Here is a 24,507-nt window from a genome sequence, read left to right on the forward strand (position 1 = left end):
CCTCTCCAAATCAGTTTTATCTTGGGTTAAAGTAATGGTCTGCATTTACTGACCCCTTGAAATCTGCCTTTATGGAATTCCCTAAACTAAGGCCCTATTAGCCTTACATGATTGTTGTTACTGAGAATGTACTGTAAGGACGCCGTTGAGGATTTTGTTACACCACAACGCCTTCTTTATGAGGACAGACGAGAGAAATTTAAGAAGTCTCAGTACCAGAAATATCTGTAATGCTTTTGAAAATTTCACTTGCTTTTATATTCGAGTTATGTAAGTGATCACAAAATTCTAGCAACAGTAATTGCTAGAAAACATAAAGCAAAATTTGTGGCTCATTTTTAGCAACCACATCCACAAGGTATCAACTTGCCTTCCCGTCACTCTTAATTCTTCATGTATTTAGTTTTCAAATCATGTTGTAGCTCACCCCTCCCTGGCTTCAGTCTAATTTTCCATCATTCCAATTCTTCATTTACTTAAAAAACAATCATATCATATTACTTACATATGTATGTGTCTGTGTGTGTGTGCGCGCGCTTAAAAGCACCTCAAAATTTCTTAAAAGACAGGAAGGAATGAATAAACAAAAACCAACAGGCAAAAAAACCAGGCAATATTGTTCAGAATGGAGGTCATTCTAAACTTGAAGCTCCCCTGTACCAAAGGTATAGACTTTGCAGATTTTGAAGCATTTAGCAGCAAAGCCTTTCATCCAAAGGGTAATTCGTAAAGGAGTGTTGATGAAAAGAAGGACGACTCAAACAGCACTGTACTACACTTTCTCACTCTTTTCCAGCTGGTAAGAAATGTTATAGTGAGGAAAGGGCAATTGGCTATTTTTCACCTGTGTGCAAAGCTTAACTAACAAGTCCATGAAAAATGCAGTCACATTGCCAGATGGAATTTGTAGCCATGTACCTGGATGTGTTTCCTTCTGGTGTGCTCTGAAGTAATTTGGGGGTAACCTGTATTCAATGGTTTCTTGTTTTTCTCGCTCCGCTTCTCAAGGTATCTCCTCTGATGGTCGGTGATGCTGCTGTCTAGTTTAATTCGCCTGGGTGACAAACAAACTCTTTCATGGCCAAAAGCATGGATCAGTCAGTCGGGCAGTATCAATGGTGGAAATAGAGCTGCCCCTCTCATGCAGAGTCACTTCCTTATCTGTTTGGGTCAATATATCTGATTCCACAGAAGTGGTGGTGGAAAGGATGTTGGCGGCAGTATCTGTGAGCAGCTCACTCTCCTCTGAGTGTCTAGAATCTGAAGAAGTGTTATTTATATAATGAAAACCTGGCTGTTTTCTCAGAATATATTTATCAAATTTAATCTGTTCAATTGTAATGTGATTGGCCCTCCCAGCTTGATGAGTAGAAAGAACCTTGTTTTTTTTTTAAGATCGCCTGTGTTTTTACGGCATTTCTCCAGGCTTTCATACCGTTTCTTTTTCTGAAGCTTGTTGTTCTGCTGTTGCTGTCTACCACTCCATTCCTTAACATCTTGTTCCCCCTTGCTATCATCCTGTGTCCTTTCTGAGGGCTGGAGAGAATGTGTGATGGGACGCTGAAGAAGTTTAGCCAAACGATCAAGTCGCTCCACCAAGGAAAGTTCCTTCTTGGCACTGAACTCAGGAGGTTTCTGTTGCCTCTGTCGCTCCTGATACCTGTTCCAGAGTTCATTTAAACTCACAGTGTGCTGAGTTGTTAACTCTGGGGTGGCCTTATGATCCCTTTTTAGGTCATTAACTTGTTTGTCATATTTTGGAAAATCTCTAGCCTGACTTTTAGTAGTATGCTGTACTTCTTTGTTTTCCAAGCTTACATTGATACTGAGGCTCTCTATTCTGGTATAATCTGACTTTGTCTTTGCCACATTTTGATAAGAGGAAGGAAGGCAAGTGTGTTCTCTTTGTTTGTCTGGATGATGCTGAAAGGAATCTTTCCAAGAATGCCTCAGGAAAACTCTTCTTCCTAAGGATTCATGGCAAAAATCTTGATCACTTGGTAGGTGCACTGGATGATGAAAGTAAAACTTAGCTGACCTGAAGACAGAATGGGTGGTATTTTCAAATTCTGAATGACATCTGGACTCTGAAAAGGCGAAAAAAAAAAAAAAAGATTTTGAAGGACTTTCAAAATATTTGCATTCCCTTTAGAAATAGTATTCACATTTAATTCTTTAGATACAAAACGAAGACTGAAGGAAAGAATGGTCTATATAAAGATTCAGAAAATTCACTGCCTGGACAAAGGATTCATGCCTTGTGCCTAGTGGCCAGATTGGCATGGTAATAGTTTAAGAGACTCCGGATCAAAAGACCCAGATTCTGGGCTGGATTCTGCCACAGACTGGCTGTATGACCTTGAGGAGGGCATTTAGGTTCTTGGGATTGTAACAGCAGCTGCTATGTATTACTGCTTGCTATGTGTGGGCTATTATGATATATGCTCTATATCTGCTTTTTCCCCTCTTATCAAACTGAGAGAGAGGTATTATTAATCTCATTTTCAGCTAAGAAACCTGAGACTTTATTTTTATCATCAGTAATTAAATGGATGGAATTTTTAAAACTCCAACTCTTTATATGTTTTAGAGCCTTGAAAAATTCTTTTTTCTGAACCATCTTCACACCCCCTCCATTTTTTTTATTGTGGTAAAATACACCTAATAAAATTTACCATCTTCCATCTTCACATTTTGACAGTCATTCTATATCAAAATAGGCATTTTAAGATGTAGAACATCTTAACAACTATAAACCATAATTGTAAACGTTAATTCAGTTTCCATACACATTCTTAAGAGTTCTAAGTCATGGAAGAAACAGACATACATATGAAACACAGTATCACTTGTAACTATGGGATCCATTTTACCTTCTCTATAGATTATTGGTAATCAGAATTTTCACTAAATACTCTGGGAATCCCTAAGACAATTTCCCCAAAATATAGTGGGATACATGGAGTCTGCTTTTATATCTAAAGGATAAAAAGACTCCCAAACCTCCCAATGAACAAAAGTCCAGAGCCAGGTGGCTTCACTGCTGAATTCTACCGAACATTTAAGGAAGAATTAATAGGAAAGATTCTCAAACTCTTCCAATAAACAGAACAGGAGAGAACACTTCCAAACTTATTTTATAAGGCCCACATTACCCTGTTATCCAGACGTTACCTAGATACCCAGTGTAGATACACTACAAGAAAATTACAAGCCAATATCCCTGATGAACATAGATGCAAAAAGAAACCAAACAAAACATTAGCACACCAAATTCAATAATATATTAAATGGATTATACACTATGATCAAGTGAGATTTATTCCAGGAATGCAAGGATGGTTCAACATCTTACAAATCAATCAATGTGGTGCATGACACTAACCAAATAAAGGACAAAATTCATATAATCAATAGATGTAGAAAAAGCATTTGAGAAAACTCAAAATCCATTCATGATAAAAACTCTCAACAAAGTAGGTATACAGGAAACATAGCTCAGCGACCATTTCTGACAAGACCATAGCTAACATACTCAATGGTGAAAAATGGAAAGCATTTCCTCTAAGATCAGGAACAAGACAAGGATATCCACCGGCATCACGTTTATTGAACACAGTATTGGAAGTTCTAGCCAGAGCAATTAGGCAAGAAAAAGAAACAAAAGGCACCCAAATCAGAAGAGAAGCAAAATTGTCACTATGTGAAAATGACATGGTTTTAGATATAGAAAACCCTAAAGACGCCACCAAAAAAACTGTTACAACTAAAACATTCAGTAAAGTTGCAGTATACAAAATTATTTAACAGACAAAAATCTGTTGCATTTCTATACATTAATAATAAACTACCAGAAAAAGAAATGAAAACAATCCTGTTCATAATTGCATCAAAAGAATAAAATACCTAGGAATACATTTAACCAAGGAGGTAAAAGACCTGTATACTGAAAACATTGATGAAAAAAGCTGAAAAAGACATGAACAAATGGGAAAATATTCTGTGCTCACAGATTGGAAGAATTCATATTGTTAAAATGTCCATACTACTCAAAACAATCTACAGATTCAATGCAATCCCTATCAAAATTCCAATGGCATTTTTCACAAAAATTGAACAATCCTAAAATTTGTATGTAACCACAAAAGACTCCAAATAGCCAAAGCAATCTTAAAAAAGTAGAAGAAAACTGTAGGCATCACACTTCCTGATTTCAAACTATATTACAAAGCTACAGTAATCAAAATGGTATAGTACTGACATAAAAACAGACATGTAGGTCAATGGAAAAGAATAGAGAGACCAGAAATAAACTCACACATGTAAGGTCAATTACCTTATGACAAAGCAGCCAAGAATATACAATGGGGAAAGGATAGTCTCTTCAATAAATGGTATTGGGAAAACTCGATAGCCCCATGCAAAAGAATGAAACTGAAGCATTATCTTACACCATACACAAAAATCAATTCTAAATGGATTGAAGATTTAAATGTAAGGTCTGAAACCATAAAATTCCTAGAAGAAAACATAGGCAGTAAGAGCTTTGACACTGGTGTTAGCAATAATTTTTTGAATTTGACACCAAAAGCAAAGACAACAAAAGCAAAAGTAAATAGTAGGAGTACATCCAACTGAAAGGCTTCTGCACAGCAAAAGAAACCATCAGACTACTGAATGGAAGGAGATATTTGCAAATGACATATCTGACAAGGGGTTAACATCCAAAATAGACAAAGAATTCAACTCAAATAAAAACAAACAAACAAACAACCCCATTAAAAAATGGGCACAGGATCTTAATAGACATTTTTGTAAAGAAGACATACGAATGGCTAACAAATACAGGAAAAGATGCTCAGCACCAATAATCATCAGGGAAATGTAAACCAAAACCACAATGAGATATCACCTCACACCTGTTAGAATGGCTATCATCAAAAAGACAAGAAATAATAAGCATTAGTGAGGATATGGAGCTAAAGGTTCCTTTTCCTGTGCACTGTTAGTGAGAATGTAATTGGTGTTGCCACTATGGAAATCAGTATGGAGGTTACCCAAAGAGTTAAAATACAACTACCATATGACCCAGCAATTCTGCTTCTGGGTCTATACACAAAACAATTGAAAGCTTGGTCTTGGAGAGATATTCGTATATCTGTGCTCACTGCAGCATTATTTAAAATAGCCAAGACATGGAAACCACCTAAGTGTCCACTGATGGATGAATAGATAAGGAAAGTGTGGTATGGGGGGTGGGAGGAATTGGGAGATTGGGACTGACATATATACACTATTGATACTATGTATAAAATAGATAACTGATGAGAACCTACTGTATATAGCACAGGGAATTCTACTCAATGCTCTGTGGTGACCTAAATGGGAAGGAAATCCAAAAAAGAGGGGATATATATATATATATATATATATATATATATATATATATATATATATACACACGTATAGCTGGTTCACCTTGCTGTACAGTAGAAACTAACACAACACTGTAAAGCAACTATACTCCAATAAAAATTAAAAGAAAACAAAAAAAAAAAAGAAAATGTGGTATAGAGGAAAGTGGGCAAGATGGCAGAGTAAAAAGACCTTGAGCTCACCTCCTCTCACAAGCACACCAAAATCACAACTATCCGCAGAGCAACCATTAAAAAAAAACGCACACACACAAAACACTGGAACCCACCAGAAAAGATCTCCTACACCAAAAGACATAAAGAAGGAACCGCAACAAAACCAGTAGTAGGGGGAGACTCACAATATAATCAAATTCCATAACCCCTATGTAGGCAACGAAAACTGGAGAGTAAATATATTACAGAGGTTCTCCCAGGTTGGGGGTCTGGCATTGTTGAGATGAGCCCACAGAGCATTTGGCTTTGAAGGCCAGAAAGGCTTAATTGCAGGAGCCCCACAGGACTGGGGAAAATAGAGATATCACCCTTAAAGGGTGCACATGAAATCTCATATACCCTGGGACACAGGGCCAAAGAAGTAATTTGATAGGAGCCTGGGCCAGACCTACCTGCTGGTCTTGGAGAGTCTCCTGGAGCGGCAGGGGTTGGGGAAGGGTGGCTGCGGCTCACCCTGGGGACATAGACACTGGTGGCAGACATATTGGGGAATACTGTTGGTGGATGACATATTGGCTCATTAGCTCCAAAACCTGTCCCCACCCAACAGCCTGCAGGCAACCGTGCTGGGACGCCTCAGGCCAAAGAACTAACTGGGTCAGGACACAGCTCCACCCATTAGCAGACAGGCTGCCTAAAGACAAAAAAGCTCACAGCTGCCTTTGGACTAGCCCCTAGACATGGCCCAGCCCACCAGAGGGCCAAGACCCAGCACCACCCACCAGTAGACAGGCACAGGACTCTCCCACCAGGAAGCCAGGCCAAGCTTCTAGACCAGTCTCATTCACCAGGATGCAGGCACTCAAAGCAAGAAAACTATGATTCCTCAATGCAGGCCAGAGCCTACCCTGGGACCAGCTGGGCCTTGGACTGGCCCACTAGCAGGCCAAGGAAACCTTCAGGACACTCCAGACCCTGTACCCAACTGTGTCAGGAAGCGACACCACCCCCTCGACAACCTGAAATGAGCTCTGGGATCCCAGGACCCTGCAGCTGGACCCAGGGACCAGCTCTGCCTGCCAGTAGACCAGCACTAACCCCATGATCTGGCTTCAACTACCAGTGGGTAGGCAACAACCCTAGGGTCTTCAGGACCCTGACTCCACCCACCAGTGAGCCAGCATTAGCCCCGGGGCCCCTAGCATTCTGCAACCAGCCACGTTGTGACCAGGCCCTGCTAAGCAGCAGCCAGCAGCATCCACACAAGGCAGGACCTGGCAACCAACCAGACTAGGGGCCTACCAGACTGCCCACATAGTTAGCCCACCACAACAGAAGGCCCAAGTAGCCCTCTTAGGGTGAACCCCTAGAGCACACAGCTTGGGTAACAAGAGGGGAGTGCGCTGCTGAAGTGCACAGGACGCCTCCTACAGAGGGCCACTTCTCCAAGGTTGACAGATGTAACTTACCTACTACATACATAAAAATACAAATAGCAACTTATTGACAAAATGAGATGGCAGAGCAATATGTTTCAAATGAAGGAACAAGATAAAATCCCAGAAGAAGAACTAAGTGAAGTGGAAATAGGCAATCTACCCAAGAAATAGTTCAGAGTAATGATCATACAGATGATCAAAGAACTCAGGAGGAGAATGGATGCACAGAATGAGAAGTCATAAGTTTTGAGAAAAGAGTTAGAAAATATAAAGAACAACCAGAGATGAAGAATACAATAACTGAAATGAAAAATACAGTGCAAGGAATCAAAGTAGACTAAAGGATTCAGAAGAATGGATCAGTGAGCTGGAAGACAGAGTAGTGGACATCACTGCCACTGAACAGAAAAAAGATTTTAAAAGAAATGAGAACGGTTTAAAAGATCTCTGAGACAACATCAAGAGCACTAATATTCGCACTACAGGGGTCCCAGAAGAAGAGAGAAAGAGCTCGGGAAAACACTTGAAAGAAAGAGCTCAGGAAAATATTTGAAGAGATAATAGCTGATAACCTCCCTAACCTGGGAAAGGAAATAGTCATCCAAGTCCAAGAAGTGCAGAAAATCCCATACAGGATAACCCAAAGAGGAGCACACCAAGACACGCTGTAATCAAAATGTCAAAAATTAAAGATACAGAGAATACTAAAAGCAGCAAGGGGAAAGCAACAAACAACATACAAAGGAACTCCCATAAGACTGTCAGCTGACTTTTCAGCAGGCACTCTGCAGGTCGGAAGGGACTGGCATGATATATGTAAAGTGATGAAAGGGAAGAACCTACATCCAAGAATACTCTACTCAGCAAGGCTCTTGTTCAGATTTGACAGAGAAATCAAAAGCTGTATAGACAAGCAAAGGCTAAAAGAATTCAGCACCACTAAACCAGCTTTACAACAAATGTTAAAGGAACTTCTCCAGGTGCAAAAGAAAAGGCCACAACTAGATATAAGAAAACTATGGAACAAAAAAGCTCACCAGTAAACATACAGTAAAGGTAGGAAATCATTCACAAACAAAGCTAGCAGGAAGATTAAAAGACGAAAGTAGTAAAATCATCTGTATCCACGATAAGCAGTTAAGGGATACACAAAACAATTTGATGTAAAACATGACATAAAAAACAGTAATCATGAGGGGAGGAGAGTACACATGGAGGGTAATTGCAAATGCATTTGAAAGTAAGACATCAGCAATTTAGAAGAATCACCATATATATACAGAGACTGCTATACAATAACCTCAAGGTAACCACAAGCCAAAAATCTGTAGCAGATACACACATACACAAAAAAGGAATCTAAACATAACACTGAAGATAGTCATCAAATCACAAGAGAAGAGAACAAAAGAAGGGGGAAAAAAAGACCTACAGAAACAAATCCAAAACAATTAACAAAATGACAGTACGAACGTACATATCGATAATTACCTTAAATGTAAACAGACTGAATGCTCCAACCAAAAGACACAAACTGGCTGAATGGATACAAAAACAAGACCCGTGTATTTGCTGCCTACAAGAGACTCACTACAGATCTAGAGACACATACAGACTAAAAGTGAGGGGATGGAAAAGGTAGTCCACACAAATGAAAATCGAAAGAAAGCCAGAGTAGCAATATTTATATTAGATGAAATCAACTTTCAAATAAAAACTGTCACAGGAGACAAAGAAGGACACTACAGAATGATCAAGGGATCAATCCAAGAAGAAGATATAACAACTGTAAATATATATGCACCCAACATAGGAGCACCTGAATACATAAGGCAAAATATTAATAGACATAAAAGGAGAAATCAACAGCAGCACAATAATAGTAAGGACTTTAACACCCGATTTACATCAATGGACAGATCATCCAGAGAGAAAATCAATAGGGAAACACAGGCCTTAAATAACACATTAGACCAAAGGGACTTCACTGATATTTATAGAGCATTCCACCCAAAAGCAGCAGAATACACATTCTTTTCAAGTGCACATGGAACATTCTCCAGGATAGATCACATGTTAGGCCACAAAACAAGCCTTGGTAGATGTAAGAAAACTGAAATCATATCAAGCTTCTTTTCCAACCACAACTCTATGGAACTAGAAATCACCTACAAGAAAAAAAAAACTGCAAAAACCACACACACGTGGAGGCTAGACAATATGCTACTAAACAACCAATGGATCACTGAAGAAATCAAAGAGGAAATCAAAAACTACCTAGAGACAAATGAAAACGAAAGCACGATGATCCAAGACCTATGGCACGCAGACAGAGCAGTTCTAAGAGGGAAGTTTATAGTGATACAGGCTTACCTCAGGAAACAAGAAAAATCTCAAATTAACAACCTAAACTTACATCTAAAGCAAGTAGAGAAAGAAGAATAAATAAAAACCAAAGTTAGTAGAAGGAAAGAAATCATAAATATCAGAGCAGAAATAAATGAAATAGAGACTAGAAAAACAATAGGAAAGATCAATGAAACTAAAAGCTGGCTCTTTGAAAATATAAACAAAATTGATAAACCTTTAGGAAGACTCATCAAGAAAAAAAGGGGGCTTCCCTGGTGGCACCGTGGTTAAGAATCTGCCTGCCATTGCAGGGGACACGGATTCGAGCCCTGGTCCCGGAAGATCCCACATGCCGTGAAGCAACTAAGCCCGTGTGCCACAACTGCTGAGCCTGTGCTCTAGAGCCTGTGAGCCACAACTACTGAGCCTGCGTGCTACAACTACTGAAGCCTGTGCTCCTAGAGCCTGTGCTCCGCAACAAAGAGAAGCCACCGCAATGAGAAGCCCGCACACCGAAACAAAGAGTAGCCCCCGCTCGTTACAACTAGAGAAAGCCCGCACACAGTAATGAAGACCCAACACAGCCAAAAATAAATAAATAAAATAAATTTATTTAAAAAAAATACCATATGATCATCTCAGTAGATGCAGAAAAAGCTTTTGACAAATTTCAACACACATTTATGATAAAAACTCTCTAGAAAGTGGGCACAGAGAGAACATACCTCAACACAATAAAGGCCATATATGACAAACCCACAGCTAACATTATACTCAATGGTGAAAAGCTGAAAGCATTTCCCCTAAGATCAGGAACAAGACAAGGATGTCCACTCTCGCCACTTTTTTTCAACATAGTTTTGAAGGTCCTAGTCACGGCAAGCAGAGGAGAAAAAGAAATAAAACGAATCCAAATTGGAAAAGAAGAAGTAAAACTGTCAGTTTTTACAGACGACATGATACTATAAAATCCTAAAGCTGCTACCAGAAAACTAATAGAGCTCATCAGTGAATTCGCTAAAGTTTCAGGATATGAAATTAATACACAGAAATCTGCTGCATTTCTACATACTAACAACGAAAGCTAAGAAAGACAAATTAAGCAAACAATCCCATTCACCATTTAGAACTAATAAACGAGTTCAGCATCGTTGCAGGATAAAAGTTAAATATTAAAAAAATCAATTGTATTATGATATACTTGCAATTAACAAACTGAAAATGAAATTAAGAAAACCATTCTGGGGGAATTCTCTGGCAGTCCAGTGGTTAGGACTCTGCAATTCCACTGCAAGAGGGCATAAGTTAGATCCCTGGTTGGGGAACTAAGATCCCTCAAGTCAAGCAGCACAGCCAAAGACAAAAAGAAAAGCAAAAGGAAACCATTCTGTTCACAACAGCCTCAAAAAAATTAAAATATTAATGTAAATTTAACATAAGAAGAGAAAAACTTCTACTCTGAAAGCTACAAAAAATGACTGCAAGAAATTAAAGACTATCTAAATAAATATCTAAATCAATAAATATCTATCTAAATCAAACATCCCAAGTCCACGGACTTACTGTTAAGAAAGCAATTCTCACCAAAGTGATCACAGATTCAACACAATCCCTATCAGAATCCTGGCTGATTTCTTAGTAGAAATTTTGCAAGCATATGGAATTGTCAAGGACCCAGAATAGCCAAGACAATCATGAAAAATAAGGTAATGTTGGAGGACTCATACTTCCCAATTTTAACTCACCGAATGGGAGAATATATCAAAATCAAAATTTTGATAAGAATGTGTATCTAGAATACATAGAACTCTTAAAACTCAATAAAAAAGAGAAATAGCCCAAATAAAAACCAGGCCAGGATCTGAATACACATTTCTCCAAGGATAACACACAACTGGCCAATAAGCACACAGAAAGATGTTCAACATCATAATCATGAGGCAAATGCAAATCAAAAGCAAAATGAGATACAAATTCACATCCACTAGAATAGATCCAATGAAAAAGTCAGATAATAAGTGTTGCTGAGTTTGTAGAGAAATTGAAATCCTCATACATTGCTCCTGGGAATGTAAAATGGTGCAGCCACTTTGGCAAACAGTCTGACAACTCCTCAGATGATGAAATATAAAGTTATCCCATGATCTAGGAACTCCATTCCTGGGTACATACCCAAGACAAATGAAAATATACTGCCCATATAAAAACCTGTACATGAAGAGAAAAGCATTTATATTTTATAAATATAAAATCATTATTTTATAAAAGCATTATTCATAGTAGCCAAAAGGTGGAAACAACCAAATGCCCATCAACAAACAGATAAACAGACTGTGATACATACATACGATGAAATATTATTGAGCCATTAGAAGGAATAAAATAATGATACAAGCCCTAACTTGGATGAACCCAAAAACATCATGCTGAGTTAAAAGAAGCCAGTCACAAAAGTCCACACATTAAATGATTCCATTTGTATTAAGGTCTAGAATAGGAAAATTTATAATAGAGACAAAGTAGATCAGTGGTTGACTTAGGGCTTGGGGGGAGGTGGGTGATGAGGAAATAGAGGGGTGATAGCTAAGGGGTATAGGGTTTCTTTCTGAGGTGATAAAAATGTTCTAAAGTCAACTGTGCTGATGGTTGCACATATCTGTGAATAGGGTAAAAATCATTAAATGGTACACTTTAAGTGGGAGAATTATATATGTGCATTACATATTAAAAAAGCTGTTTGAAAAAAAAATGTTCTATGAGCATTTGAAAGGTTGTTTTTTAAAAGCATACAAACATTTATACACATCAACCTCATTATTTCCAGATGTTTCTCTAACTCTGCTTTTCTTGTTGTTTTTAATTTCATTTCTATGGTCTGTCATGGGCTAAGTATGTGTGTTCAAGCTCTCTAGTGTTCTGTATTATCCATTTCTCCTTGAGGGTCCTCTAGGGCAGCGGTCCCCAACCTTTTTGCCACCAGGGACCAGTGTCATGGAAGACAATTTTTCCACAGACAGGGGTGGGGGGTGGGGGGATGGTTCAGGCGGTAACGTGAGGAATGGGGAGTGATAGGGAGCTGCAGATGAAGTTTCTCTCGCTCGCCCGCCCGCCGCTCACCTCCTCTGTGCGGCCTGGGCTAGAGTATGCTTTTGCAGGTTATATTTCCATCTTTCTTTTCCAAGCTATGTCTCCTAGACTACCCACTGCAGAGTTGCAATGTTGTTTTTTCATCTTACACATTCTTTTTTGTGTGTGATAAACACAGAAGATTAAATTTACCATCTTAACCAATTTTTAAGCATACAGTTCAGCAGTGTTAAGTATGTTCACACTGTTGCACAACAGATCTCTAGAACATCTTCATCTTGCAACACTGAAACTCTATACCCAATAAACATGAACTCCCCCTCCTTTCTCTCCCCAGCCGTTGGCAGCCACTTTTCTACTTTGTTTCTATGATTTTCACTATTTCAGAGACTTCATGTAGGTGGAATATACAGTGCTTATCTTTTTGTGACTGGCTTATTTCACTCAGCACAAGGTCCTTGTGATTCACCTATGTTATAGCATGTGACAGGATTTTCTTCTTTTAAGGCTGCATAACATTCTATTGTATATATATCACATTCTATTTATCCATTCATCTGCTGATGGACGTATCTTGATTATTGTGAGTAATGCTGCAATGAACATGGGTGTGCAGATATCTCTGAGCTCCTGCTTTGAATTCCTTTGGATATACACCCAGAAGTGGGATTGCTGTATCATATCGTCATTCTATTTTTAATTTTTTAGGAACCTCCATACTGTTTTCCGTAATGGCTGTGCCATTTTATATTTCCACCAGCAGTGCACAAGGGATCCAATTTCTCTGCATCCTTGCCAACAATTGTTATTTTCTGTTCTTTTGATACTACCCATCCTAATAGGTGTGCAGTAGTATCTCATTGTGGTTTTGATTTGCATTTCTTTGATGATTAGTGATATTAAGCATCTTTTCATATACTTGTTGGCCATTCATATATACTCCCTGGAGAATTGTCTATTCGAGTCCTTTACCCATTTCTAAATTGGGTTTCTTTGTTGTTGACTTTTAGAAGTTCCATATATAATCTGGATATTGATCACTTATCATGATTTGCAAATATTTTCTCCTATCTATTCCACAGGTTGTCTTTTAACTCTGTTGATTGTGTCCTTTGAAGCAGAGTTTTAAATTCTGATATAGTATAATTTATTTATTTTTGCTTTTGTTGCCTATACTGTTGGTGTCATATCCACGAAATCATTGCCAAATCCAATGTCATGAAGCTTTCCCCCCATGTTTTCTTCTAAGAGTTTTATAATTTTAGCTCTTCTGTTTGGATCTTTGATCCATTTTGAGTTAATTTTGTATATGGTAAAAGGTAATGGTCCAAATTAATTCTTCTGCATGTGGATATCCAGTTTTCCAACACCATTTGTTGAAGAGACTATTCTTTTCCCACTGTGTAGTCTTGGTGGCCTTATGGAAAAAATCCATCTAATACTTTCTTGATGTTAGCAGCTGCACGAGGACTATTTTCAAAATACAGTATCGCTAGATTAGCTTCTTGACTCCTTTCTTTGCTTATCTGGATACTGTTCTATATTCCTCTAAGACATAAAGTTTGACAGCTAGCTAGAAACCGCTTGTGTCCTATACACTTTTCTTTTATGTTATTAGAAAAAGGGGGCCATGGGTAAACATAAATAGATTTGATCTTGGGTCTTTTTTATTGTAATTTTTTAAAAGTTTGTATTGAGATTCTTTCTGTCTTTGTCACAGTCATCTGGAATGCCTTAAGCTTTCCCTCCCCTGTTTCAGTGTTGAGACATGGTACTTCACTTCTAATACTATCAGCCTTGGGTATTTAATTGTAATTTTGTTTCTAAATTGCCAGTGTCTTTTCCCAGAAGTAACAATTATCTTACAAATAAATACATACATCCACACAGACAAAGAAGCACTGAAGTGATATGCATAAGAAAGCAAAAACTAAAAAGATGGAACTCTGTTTAAATTGTGAGACTATAGTCTCATCAGAATTAAGTGGAAACACGTAGACACAGGCGTTTGCGTGTGCATGCTCTCTCTCTCTCACACCCCCTACCCCACTCCCCATTACCTGCAATATCTATTTGCAAGGATTTCTCCTCTTCGGGCCAGGCTTCCTTAGGAACTGTCCTCTTACTGTGGATCTCCCCTTTCTGTTTAATGGCTTTAGTGTCTGGTAGATTATCAATCTTCGTGTCTTGTAGTTGAGCTGACTGCTCTGAAGCAGCAGCAGCACTGGAACCTAAGAGAGGGAAATCAAGATTCAGACAGGAAGCTGACAAAAATTATTTTAAAATACCTCTCAAGCATCTACTAGTGTGAGAAGAGAGTTACACTGGATAAACAGTGAGATGGATGCAGGACAGGAATAAAGACGCAGACGTAGAGAACAGACGTGAGGACACGGGGAGCGGGAAGGGGAAGCTGGGACGAAGTGAGAGAGTGGCATGGACTCATATACTACCAAATGTAAAATAGATAGTTAGTGGGAAGCAGCCGCATAGCACAGGGAGATCAGCTCAGTGCGGTGTGACCACCTAGAGGGGTGGGATAGGGAGGGTGGGAGGGAGACGCAAGAGGGAGGAGATATGGGGATATATGTATATGTATAGCTGATTCACTTTGTTATAAAGCAGAAACTAACACACCATTGTCAAGCAATTATACTCCAATAAAGATGTTTAAAACAAACAAAAAAAACTGAGATGGAAAGAGAAAAGCATTTTGGGCAAAGGTGAATACATATGAAAAAAATGGAATCAGGAAAGCAACGGAACGTCTAAGAAACAGTGCAAGTATATAATTTATTAGATTATAGAATTTGTAAGGAAAGGAGAAAAATTAGCCTTTGAAAGGTTCTTTGGGAGCCCATTCTACTGTTCTGAAAGACTAGGCTCAAAAAGTTTAGTTTTCATTCTTTTTCTTTAATAAATGTATTTATTTATTTATTTATTTGGTTGCATTGGGTGCTCGTTGCTGCGTGCGGGCTTTCTGTAGTTGCGGCGAGCAGGGCTACTCTTCATTGTGGGGCGCGGGCTTCTCAGTGCGGTGGCTTCTCTTGTTGCGGAGCACAGGAGGGCTGGAACCCGTGTCCCCTGCATTGGCAGGCGGATTCTTAACCATTGCACCACCAGCGAAGTCCTAGTTTTTATTTTCAAGGGCAATGAAAACTTTCTGATGAGGAGATTAACATGATCAAAACTTTTTCTGAAGCATTCGTTTAAAAACAGCAAAAAAGCGGGTAAATTTTCGAATACTATATTGCCCAGAATACAATATAACTTCTGAAAAAGAAGCAATACACAAAAAAAGAGAAGTGGCTAATTATACTCCAAACTATGTTTTTATTTATACTTGTGGCAGACTACCAGCTGTCCTCCGAAATCCATTTTCCTTTTCCTCTAAAATAGAACCTGACTTAGCTGGGCATACCATCATATGGTGATGATATTTCCCAGCCTCCCTGGCAACATAGGTTGGTGTGACCGTGTGAATAAGTCTGGCCAATAGGATGGAAGGGGAATGGTACATTTAACTTTTGAGAAGTATTTAAAGGAAGAAATACACTTTTTTCTTTTTCCTTTTTTTTCCTTTCTGCTGGCTGGAATACGTGTCTGATAACTACAGCATGAGAATGGAGGCTAAAATGTTGAAGCAACAGGAGAGAAAGAGCTTTGTTCCCTGATACTCTTTTCTGTCTTCTTTAAGCCAATGTCATTTTGTTTTTGTTTTCATCTCTCAGAGCCAAAACTATCCTAAACTAAACACACTTTTACAGGCATTTTTAATCAGCACAGTCCTACCGAAGTAAATTAACTGGGTAGGTTGTTAGGAAGTAAACAAGCTAAATTCCTGAAGAACAAAGGCCTATGTAAAACAATTTTATTAGAGAATTAGTATCTCATGGCAACAAATATTTTTATCAGTAGAGTTTTAAAAAGTCCATTATGTGAATTTCTGGCAATGAGATTAATTTGTGTACAATATTCACAAAGTTCTCCAAAAATATCTCAAAGAGCTTTAAAAATGTTAGTTTTACCTGCCAATGTATACCAAAAGTTGCAGCTAACATCCTATTTCACATATGAAGAAGATGCAGGGTTGAAGAGAGCAAGAATATATAATACTTTTCTATTTATATTCATTTTAGAAGGCCAGAATAGAACAGTAGGCAGATAATTCTACAGTTCCACTACCTGTAGTGTCTTTCTGCAAGGATTCTTTTTCTTCAGATCGAGCAGCCTCGGTCACTGCCCTTTTACTGTAGATCTCCTTTTTCTGGTTTTTGTCTGAGAGGTCCTCATCCCCAGTGATGAGAACTTGAACTTGAGCATCTGGAATAATGATGTCATTTGATCCCAGGGAGAAGGAAAAGATAACACAAGCAAGTAATCCACCCCCTCCACCCCAAACAAAAACAAAAACAAAAACCTCCTTATATATTAGGAAGAAAAGCATCTCTTAGGCTCAACCATGTAAAAGCTGTGACAGTTTCAAGGACTTTATAACATATGACAGTTTTGGGGGGTTTGGAAAGTTTTCCATATTCTTCTGTGTACAATCACTTTAAACAAAATCTGTTCTTTGCTGATTTGATGCAACAGTTAAAAAAAAAAAAATCCAGATCAGGTATCTTTCCAAGTAGTAAAGTACATCTGAACAAGCCTATTCAACATTTTTGTCACTTAGGGGGCAAATTTTGATATTTCGTATAATCCTAGAAAAGCATCTATATCATCTAGATTTTATATATTATACTCATATAACTTTTTAAAATCTCCTGAGGTTAAATTTGTCTAACGCTTTCTATTTTCTTTCTGTTTTTCTTGGTCCTACTTGCTAGAGATTTATCTACCTTATTGGTCTTTTAAAATCAGCTCTTTTCTTTTTTATTGTATGAGAAAACTCAAGTGCAAAATACTAATGTTGGTAAATAAATTAAAAATCACCAATACAACAACTAGGATACAGTTATCAAGCAGTTAATATGGTTATGTTTTTTACAATGGATTGACAAGAGATTCACTTCCTATCTCCAAGCATGAATATTTTTCAACAGAGCAGTCAGAAAGGCAATACAGATTACTAAAAACAACATAATGAACACCAATGTGTCTACTATAGAGCTTAAGAAATAAGATAAAACATTACAGATATAATGATATAATGATAATGATACCCTGTGTAAAGCCTCAATGATACCATTCTCTCTTTTCAGTAGCAACCTTAAGCTCAATTTAGAGTTCGTCAATCTCAAAGATGTTCTTGAACTTTTTACTATACAGTGCTGCATGTATTTGTCAACAAGGTACTGGATTGTTTTGCATGTCTTTAAACTTTATATAAAGGGTATAATACTCTGTGTACCTTTAAGTAACTTGCCTTTTACACTCAGTATTACGATTGGGGGATTTACTCTTAGTGACTCTAATGAACTCATTCTCAGTGTTATGTAGAATTCTATGGAATTAATATATCAATTTTCACCTGTTGATACACTTTAGGCTATTTCTAATTTTTTAATATTGAAAAGCATTACAATGAACATTACTATAAAATTTCTTGGTAGGTTGTATGAGTTTCAAATATCTTCTCTCAGTCTGTGTCTTGTCTTTGAATTATTTATGATGTCTTTCGGTGCACAAAATTTTTCATTTTAATAATACCACTTGTTTTCTTTTTCCTTCGTGGTCTGTGCTTTGTGTGTCTTATTTAAGAAATCATTATTTCATGGTCAAAGGATAGTCATCTAAATTCTAAAAGCTTAAAGATTTCCTTTTTACATTTAATATCATTTGGACTACATTTTTGTTTAGTGTGCAGCAGGGATCTATCTGATTTTATTTTTTCTTACATATATAATCAATGGCCCAAACACTATTGAATAGTTTACCCTTTCTTATGTCTTAGGATTCTTATGTCATCTGTGTCATATATTAGTTTCCACATTCATGGGTGTGTTTCTGGGTCAACATGTTGTTCCACTTTTCTTTGTTTATTCCTTTGCAAGTGAGATCTTAAATATATATATTTTATACATATATAAATTATATATAAATTTTATATATGTATACACACACACACACACACACACACACACACACACACACACACATAAGTCTTTTGATGTCTGGTATGGCAAGTTCCCTTACCTTATTCTTTAAATAGACTTCTTGATTTTCCAACAAATTTTGGAATCAGCCTGTCAAGTTCCATGAAAAATTCTACTGGAATTTTGAGTAGCGATTCATTGAATTTATTTAAGTCTTCCTTAATATATTTCAATGAAGCTTTATCATTTTCTCTACATTAGTTTTGCATGTCCTTTGTGAGATTCATTTCTAAGTACTTATTTTTTGTTGTTTTTAAAAAAGTATCTTAAAAAAATCTTCTGCATTATGTATCAGAAGACATGTATCAAAAAATGCACAGAGAACTCAGTGAATTGGTAAAAAGTGAACATGTACCCAGGTTTTAAAAAAAAAATCTGCCTAGAACCCTACATTCTCTCCCCTCATTCTTTCAATCTCCCCCAGGCTGAGCATAACACCCCATTTTAAATGCAACAAATGACTTATATTTCTGAACTTTATATAAATGGAATAATACAGCACATAGCCTTTATGTCTTGCTTTCTTCTCTTACATTATATTTGTAAGATTCGTTAAGTGTTAAAACATATATTTGTCTTTTACTCAGTCTCATTTACTGGTTACTATTCAACAGTGGCAATATGCTACAATTCACTCATACTACTGGAAAAATAATGGCATAGTACATATAAAAATAATGGCCTCTGGGTAATTGCCAGTTTGGAGCTATTACGAAAACTGCTGTAAAGAATATTCATGTGGCGGAGGAGACACCACCGCAGTTGCCGCCACCTCTGGGATTTCTGGCTCTTTTCTCTTCGCCTTAAATTCGGGTGTCTTTTATGAGTAATCAAAAGCAGTAAAGGCAACGCTATCAGGCCAGCGTTTTAAAACCAGAAAAAGAGATGCAAAAGAGAGGTTTGACTCTACTCAGTTTTAAGACTGCATTATTCAAGGCTTAACTGCAACTGGTACTGATTTGGAAGCAGTAGCAAAGTTTCTTGATGCTTCTGGAGCAAAACTTGATTACTGCCGATATGCAGAAACACTCTTTGACATTCTGGTGGCCGGTGGAATGCTGGCCCCAGGCGGTACACTGGCAGATGACATGATGCGTACAGATGTCTGTGTGTTCGCAGCACAAGAAGACCTCGAGACCATGTAAGCATTTGCTCAGGTTTTTAACAAGTTAATCAGGTGCTACAAATACCTGGAGAAAGGTTTTGAAGATGAGGTTAAAAAGCTGCTGCTGTTCTTAAAGGGTTTTTCAGAGTCGGAGAGGAACAACCTAGCTATGTTGACCGGTGTCCTTCTGGCTAATGGAACACTTAATGCATCCACTCTTAATAGCCTTTATAATGAGAATTTGGTTAAAGGGGTTTCAGCAGCTTTGGTTGTAAAGCTCTTTAAATCATGGATAAATGAAAAAGATATCAATGCAGTAGCTCCAAGTCTTTGGAAAGTGAGCATGGATAACAGACTGATGGAACTTTTTCCTGCCAATAAACAAAGCATTGAACACTTCACAAAGTATTTTACCGAGGCAGGCTTGAAAGAGCTTTCAGAGTATGTTTGGAATCAGCAAACCACAGGAGCTCGTAAGGAACTCCAGAAAGAACTTCAAGAACAGATGTCTCGTGGTGATCCATTTAAGGATAAAATTTTGTATGTCAAGGAGGAGATGAAAAAAAAACAACATCCCAGAACCAGTTGTCATCGGAATAGTATGGTCCAGTGTAATGAGCACCGTGGAATGGAACAAAAAAGAGGAGCTTGTAGCAGAGCAAGCCATCAAGCGCTTGAAGCAATACAGCCCTCTCCTTGCTGCCTTTACAACTCAAGGTCAGTCTGAGCTGACTCCGTTACTGAAGATTCAGGAGTATTGCTATGACGACATTCGTTTCATGAAAGCCTTCCAGAAAATAGTGCTGCTCTTTTATAAAGCTGAAGTTCTGAGTGAAGAACCCATTCTGAAATGGTATAAAGATGCACATGCTGCCAAGGGGAAAAGTGTTATCCTTGAGCAAATGAAAAAGTTTGGAGAGTGGCTCAAAAATGCTGAAGAAGAATCTGAGTCTGAAGCTGAAGAGGGTGACTGAATTTGAAACTACACCCTCAGTAAAGCAAACAGGAGTTGTAGATAAAATGTCATGTCTCATGTGTCCTGGTTCTTACATCTTCCTACCTCCCTATATCAAGCATGATATAAGGGCTTTCATGGCAAAGTTTATTTTAACTGTTCCTATGGTTACTGGAAATGTTGGATTTAGTTTCTAAAGCCATGTTTTAGAACTAGTCTATCTGGGAGAATCCTTCTTTGTCTCTTCCAGCTTCTAGTGACCCCTAGTGCTCCCTGGCTTTGGACAGCATAACTCCAATCTCTGCTCCTGTCTTCACATGGCCTCCTCTCCTCTTTTTGTAAGTACACTAATCATTGGATTTAAGGCCCACCCTACATCCAGGATGATATAACCTAGAGATCTTTAACTAATGACATCTGCAAAGACCCTATTTCCAAATAACATCACATTCTGAAGTTTCCTGGGGACAGGAATTTTGGGGCAATTACTACTTAACCCATAAAACAGATTTTTGTTTCGTTTTGTTATTCCATGTTTTTATTGTTGAGTCCTAATTTAGCTACACTGTAGTCAAAGAAGCTGTTCTTTTTGAACATCAGTTCTTCAAAACCAACAGCTTCATCAATTTTTCTAAGTGTTCCGTGTGTTCTTTAAAAAATGAAAAGTTCTCTGTAGTAAGTCAAACTTTTAAAGTCCATTTTAAAATCTTGTCTACTTTAATTTTCTTTCCTGGTCTCTCAGTTTCTGATAGGTATGTATTGTTGGGTTTACCTATATTTTCCTGTCATTTTTCCTGCATACAAGTTTGAGTAAAAGAAAATAAACTCAAATTTTATCTTATTGGTATATTTGAGCCTTTTGTTCTTACAAGGTAAACTCATAATATATATTAATATTGTTTGGTCTGGAATTTTATTTTGTCAATATTAACATTGCCCATTAGCTTTATTTTAGTTGGTATTTGCCAAATATATCATTTTCCATCTCTTCCATGTTTTGGGAGGTAAGGGAAAATAAACTATAAACTAATCAAAATAACATGTACAAATGGTTTTGAAAGTCAAATAGTTCCAGTAAACTTATAACAGAAATCAACAGTTTTCAAACACCACCAGTTTATTTAGCCATTTCTTCTAGTATCACTATCCTTGTTTCCAAATAACATGCTTTATATTGCTGTATCCTTTTTAGTTCCAGAAATTATTTTTTGATTTCCTTCTAGGATCATATGGATTTACCTTTTATAGAACTTTCCTGTCACACCCATATTCCCTCAATCTATCTTCTGAAAAGTTTTAGTCCTATATTAATGTTCATTGTTTATATATTATGTAAATAGTAGTCACGATGATGAAATCAATATTCAGTGATTGTGTTTTGTTTCTATTATTCACAGTTAAACCAACTAGTATACTGTAATCACATTTGTTTTCTTTTACAAAGTTTTGCTTTTACTGAGGAGTTAATAATTGCCTATTTCTGCATTTGCTATGTTTCTATATACCAATCCCTACATCATCCTCATAAATGTAAATAGAATTGAAAATCTCTTCTAAATACAGTCAACTACATAAGGTATTCTATCAACTTGACCTTTTTCTTGCAGTCCTCAATCTGATCTTGTTCTAGAGCTTCTGTACCAACACTGCAATGGCAATTCCTTTCCCCTCTCTCTTATGTTGTCCCCATTTCCTCCATCCCATGTTTTCCTTTAACAAATATTAAATCTACTCCTTCGTTTTATTTAGTGAAATAATTTTCCCTCAGAATTTCAAGGCATTACTCCTTTGGTTTCTAGTTCCATGTATTATTTTTGAAAAGCTTAACGTCAGTCTAATTTGCATTTCTTTATATGGTACCTGTTTTCTTTCTGGAAGCTTTCAGAATCTCTTTCCTTGCCAGTGTTTCGAAATTTCAAGGTCATGTGCCTTGGTGTGGATTTTTATGTACATGACAGTTCCTATTAACATGGAAATTCATATCCTTCAGTTTTGGAATTTATTCCTATACTAGTCCTTTGAGTCCTTTTTTTCTATCTTCTCTATTATCTCTATGGAACACCTGTTTTTTGATGTTGACCCTTTGGGGCCAATCTTGAATTTTTTTTCTTTTCCCTTCTTTTTATGTTCTGTTTCCTAACAGATTTTCTCAGTTTTATATTCCAATCCTTCTACTGAGATTTTTACTTCTGATATATTTACTGGGCTCACTTAGCTATTATACAAAAGTCACTATTCAATTTTCCCCAGCAGGTATCTTCCCCCTATTCTCCTTAATCCTTTAAAGTGAGAGGCTCTGAGGCTGGGCTTCTCCAACGGTGAAATAGGAGGACTTTTCCTTAGGATGCAGTCTGGAAATAGACCAACAATAATAGTAGCAGTAGACCCCCATAACAAGTGGGAGGTTAGAGGGGTCCCTCAGTTAACAAAGCCCAACTTTATTTCACACACATCATCCTTACCAAATGCAAACTAGAGGTGAGTTATATTTGGTAAGTTCATTGTGCAGACTTCTGACGGAGTTCCCTTAGCGTATCACTTTGTTCCCTGCCAATGTTTCCGTATCCACCTTCTTCTCAATTGTCTGACAGTGGGATCACAGGGTTATCTATATGTACCGAATTGCCACTAGTATATAGCTAGTATATGAGAGTTTTCATTTAGGAACTCCATTTTGCAAAAATATTTGCCTTTCTATTTACTTGGCAGCCTCCATGTTAACTGGCAGATGTGCTTCTTTTATCATCTTATTTCAAAAGACTTCAAAATGCTTTTCAGTGCAACAAAAAGTTATCTGGAAGAATAAATGTGTGCACTTTAGCAAGCAGCCTTTCATTCGGTTTCCTCATAAAAGCATTAACAACATCGCATGAAGTCATTAACACTATGCCAAAACTGGAACATAGAGCCAGCCTATGTTTGAATACTGCCCCGGGATCAGTAGGTCCTATTTGCCTAATAGCTATGCGCAGGAATAAAAAACTGTAAATGCAACAAAGCAACACATGCAAGTATACATGTAGAATTTTCAGTGGCTCCGGGAATTTTCATTTAATAAATACTACTGTGCATCAATTAAAGAAACACAATGTCAGGGATGCAAAGGAAAAAAAATCATGCAGATTCCTAAAGATTAAAAGCTTTTATAAAACAGCAGGGCCTATATCTAGGGGCAAGGATGAAAACTCAAATACCCACAGTCACCAGACTGACAAGGTAGATGTATGAAGTGGATTGAGTCTGAGACTCGTGGGGACTGAAGCAAACAGGAGAATGTATGTCCTCTCTGCAGAGGACAACCATGCCTCAGGGTCAACGATAACTGCCATGGAGGAATACAAGTTGAGTGCAACTACATATTCTGACTTCTCAAGGGAAGCCCAAAATCTTATTTTTAGATGTTGGCAGCAAAAGTTTTAAAAAGTTAAACACCATGTGAGCCATACACTTTCCTGCAGAATCCAGCCTATGAGATATTAGTTTGTACCATCTGACAGATAAATTCACAAGGCATTTTAATCCAGATTTTCTATGAATTTTAGTCGTTAAAACATACCTAAATGGATATTATTTCATTTCAAAAGTTGCAATATATTTCCCATAGTGAAAATAAAGTCTACAGTTTTCAAAAATCTAAAGCATTTAAAAAGATTTTTTATTTTCCTTCTTGTACATATCCGATAAAACAGCTAGGAGAAAAGTTTGCATTAACAAAGCAGAAAAAAAAAAGAAAGCCTGGACAACACTCTCATTTAAGATGAACAGGAAAAAAAAAAGGCCACAGAATACACAAAGCCAATCCAGTCACCTGCATTATCTTTCTGAAAGGGTTTTTTTCCCCATTGACAAGGATGCCTTAGTTACCACCCTCTTACTGTAG

At 37.4% G+C, this 24,507-nt stretch overlaps 1 protein-coding gene and 1 long non-coding RNA gene across 2 annotated transcripts; one reads left to right on the forward strand and one right to left on the reverse strand.

Moving 5' to 3' along the window:
- Positions 1-1,917: 1,917 nt before the first annotated feature.
- On the reverse strand, positions 1,918-24,507 carry LOC130709438 (uncharacterized). Its single transcript, XR_009009982.1, has 4 exons — positions 24,436-24,507; positions 16,652-16,789; positions 14,527-14,697; positions 1,918-2,087 (listed from the first exon to the last, which is right to left on the reverse strand). It is a non-coding gene; the product is annotated as an uncharacterized LOC130709438 (long non-coding RNA).
- Positions 19,530-21,258, forward strand: LOC130709437 (eIF5-mimic protein 2-like). Its single transcript, XM_057558705.1, is given in 3 exon segments — positions 19,530-19,635; positions 19,725-20,231; positions 20,233-21,258. Coding segments are annotated over 3 exon segments (1,005 nt in total). The 5' UTR covers positions 19,530-19,551; the 3' UTR covers positions 20,647-21,258.

Source organism: Balaenoptera acutorostrata, chromosome 12, assembly GCF_949987535.1.
Source record: "Balaenoptera acutorostrata chromosome 12, mBalAcu1.1, whole genome shotgun sequence".
Lineage (NCBI taxonomy): Eukaryota > Metazoa > Chordata > Mammalia > Artiodactyla > Balaenopteridae > Balaenoptera > Balaenoptera acutorostrata.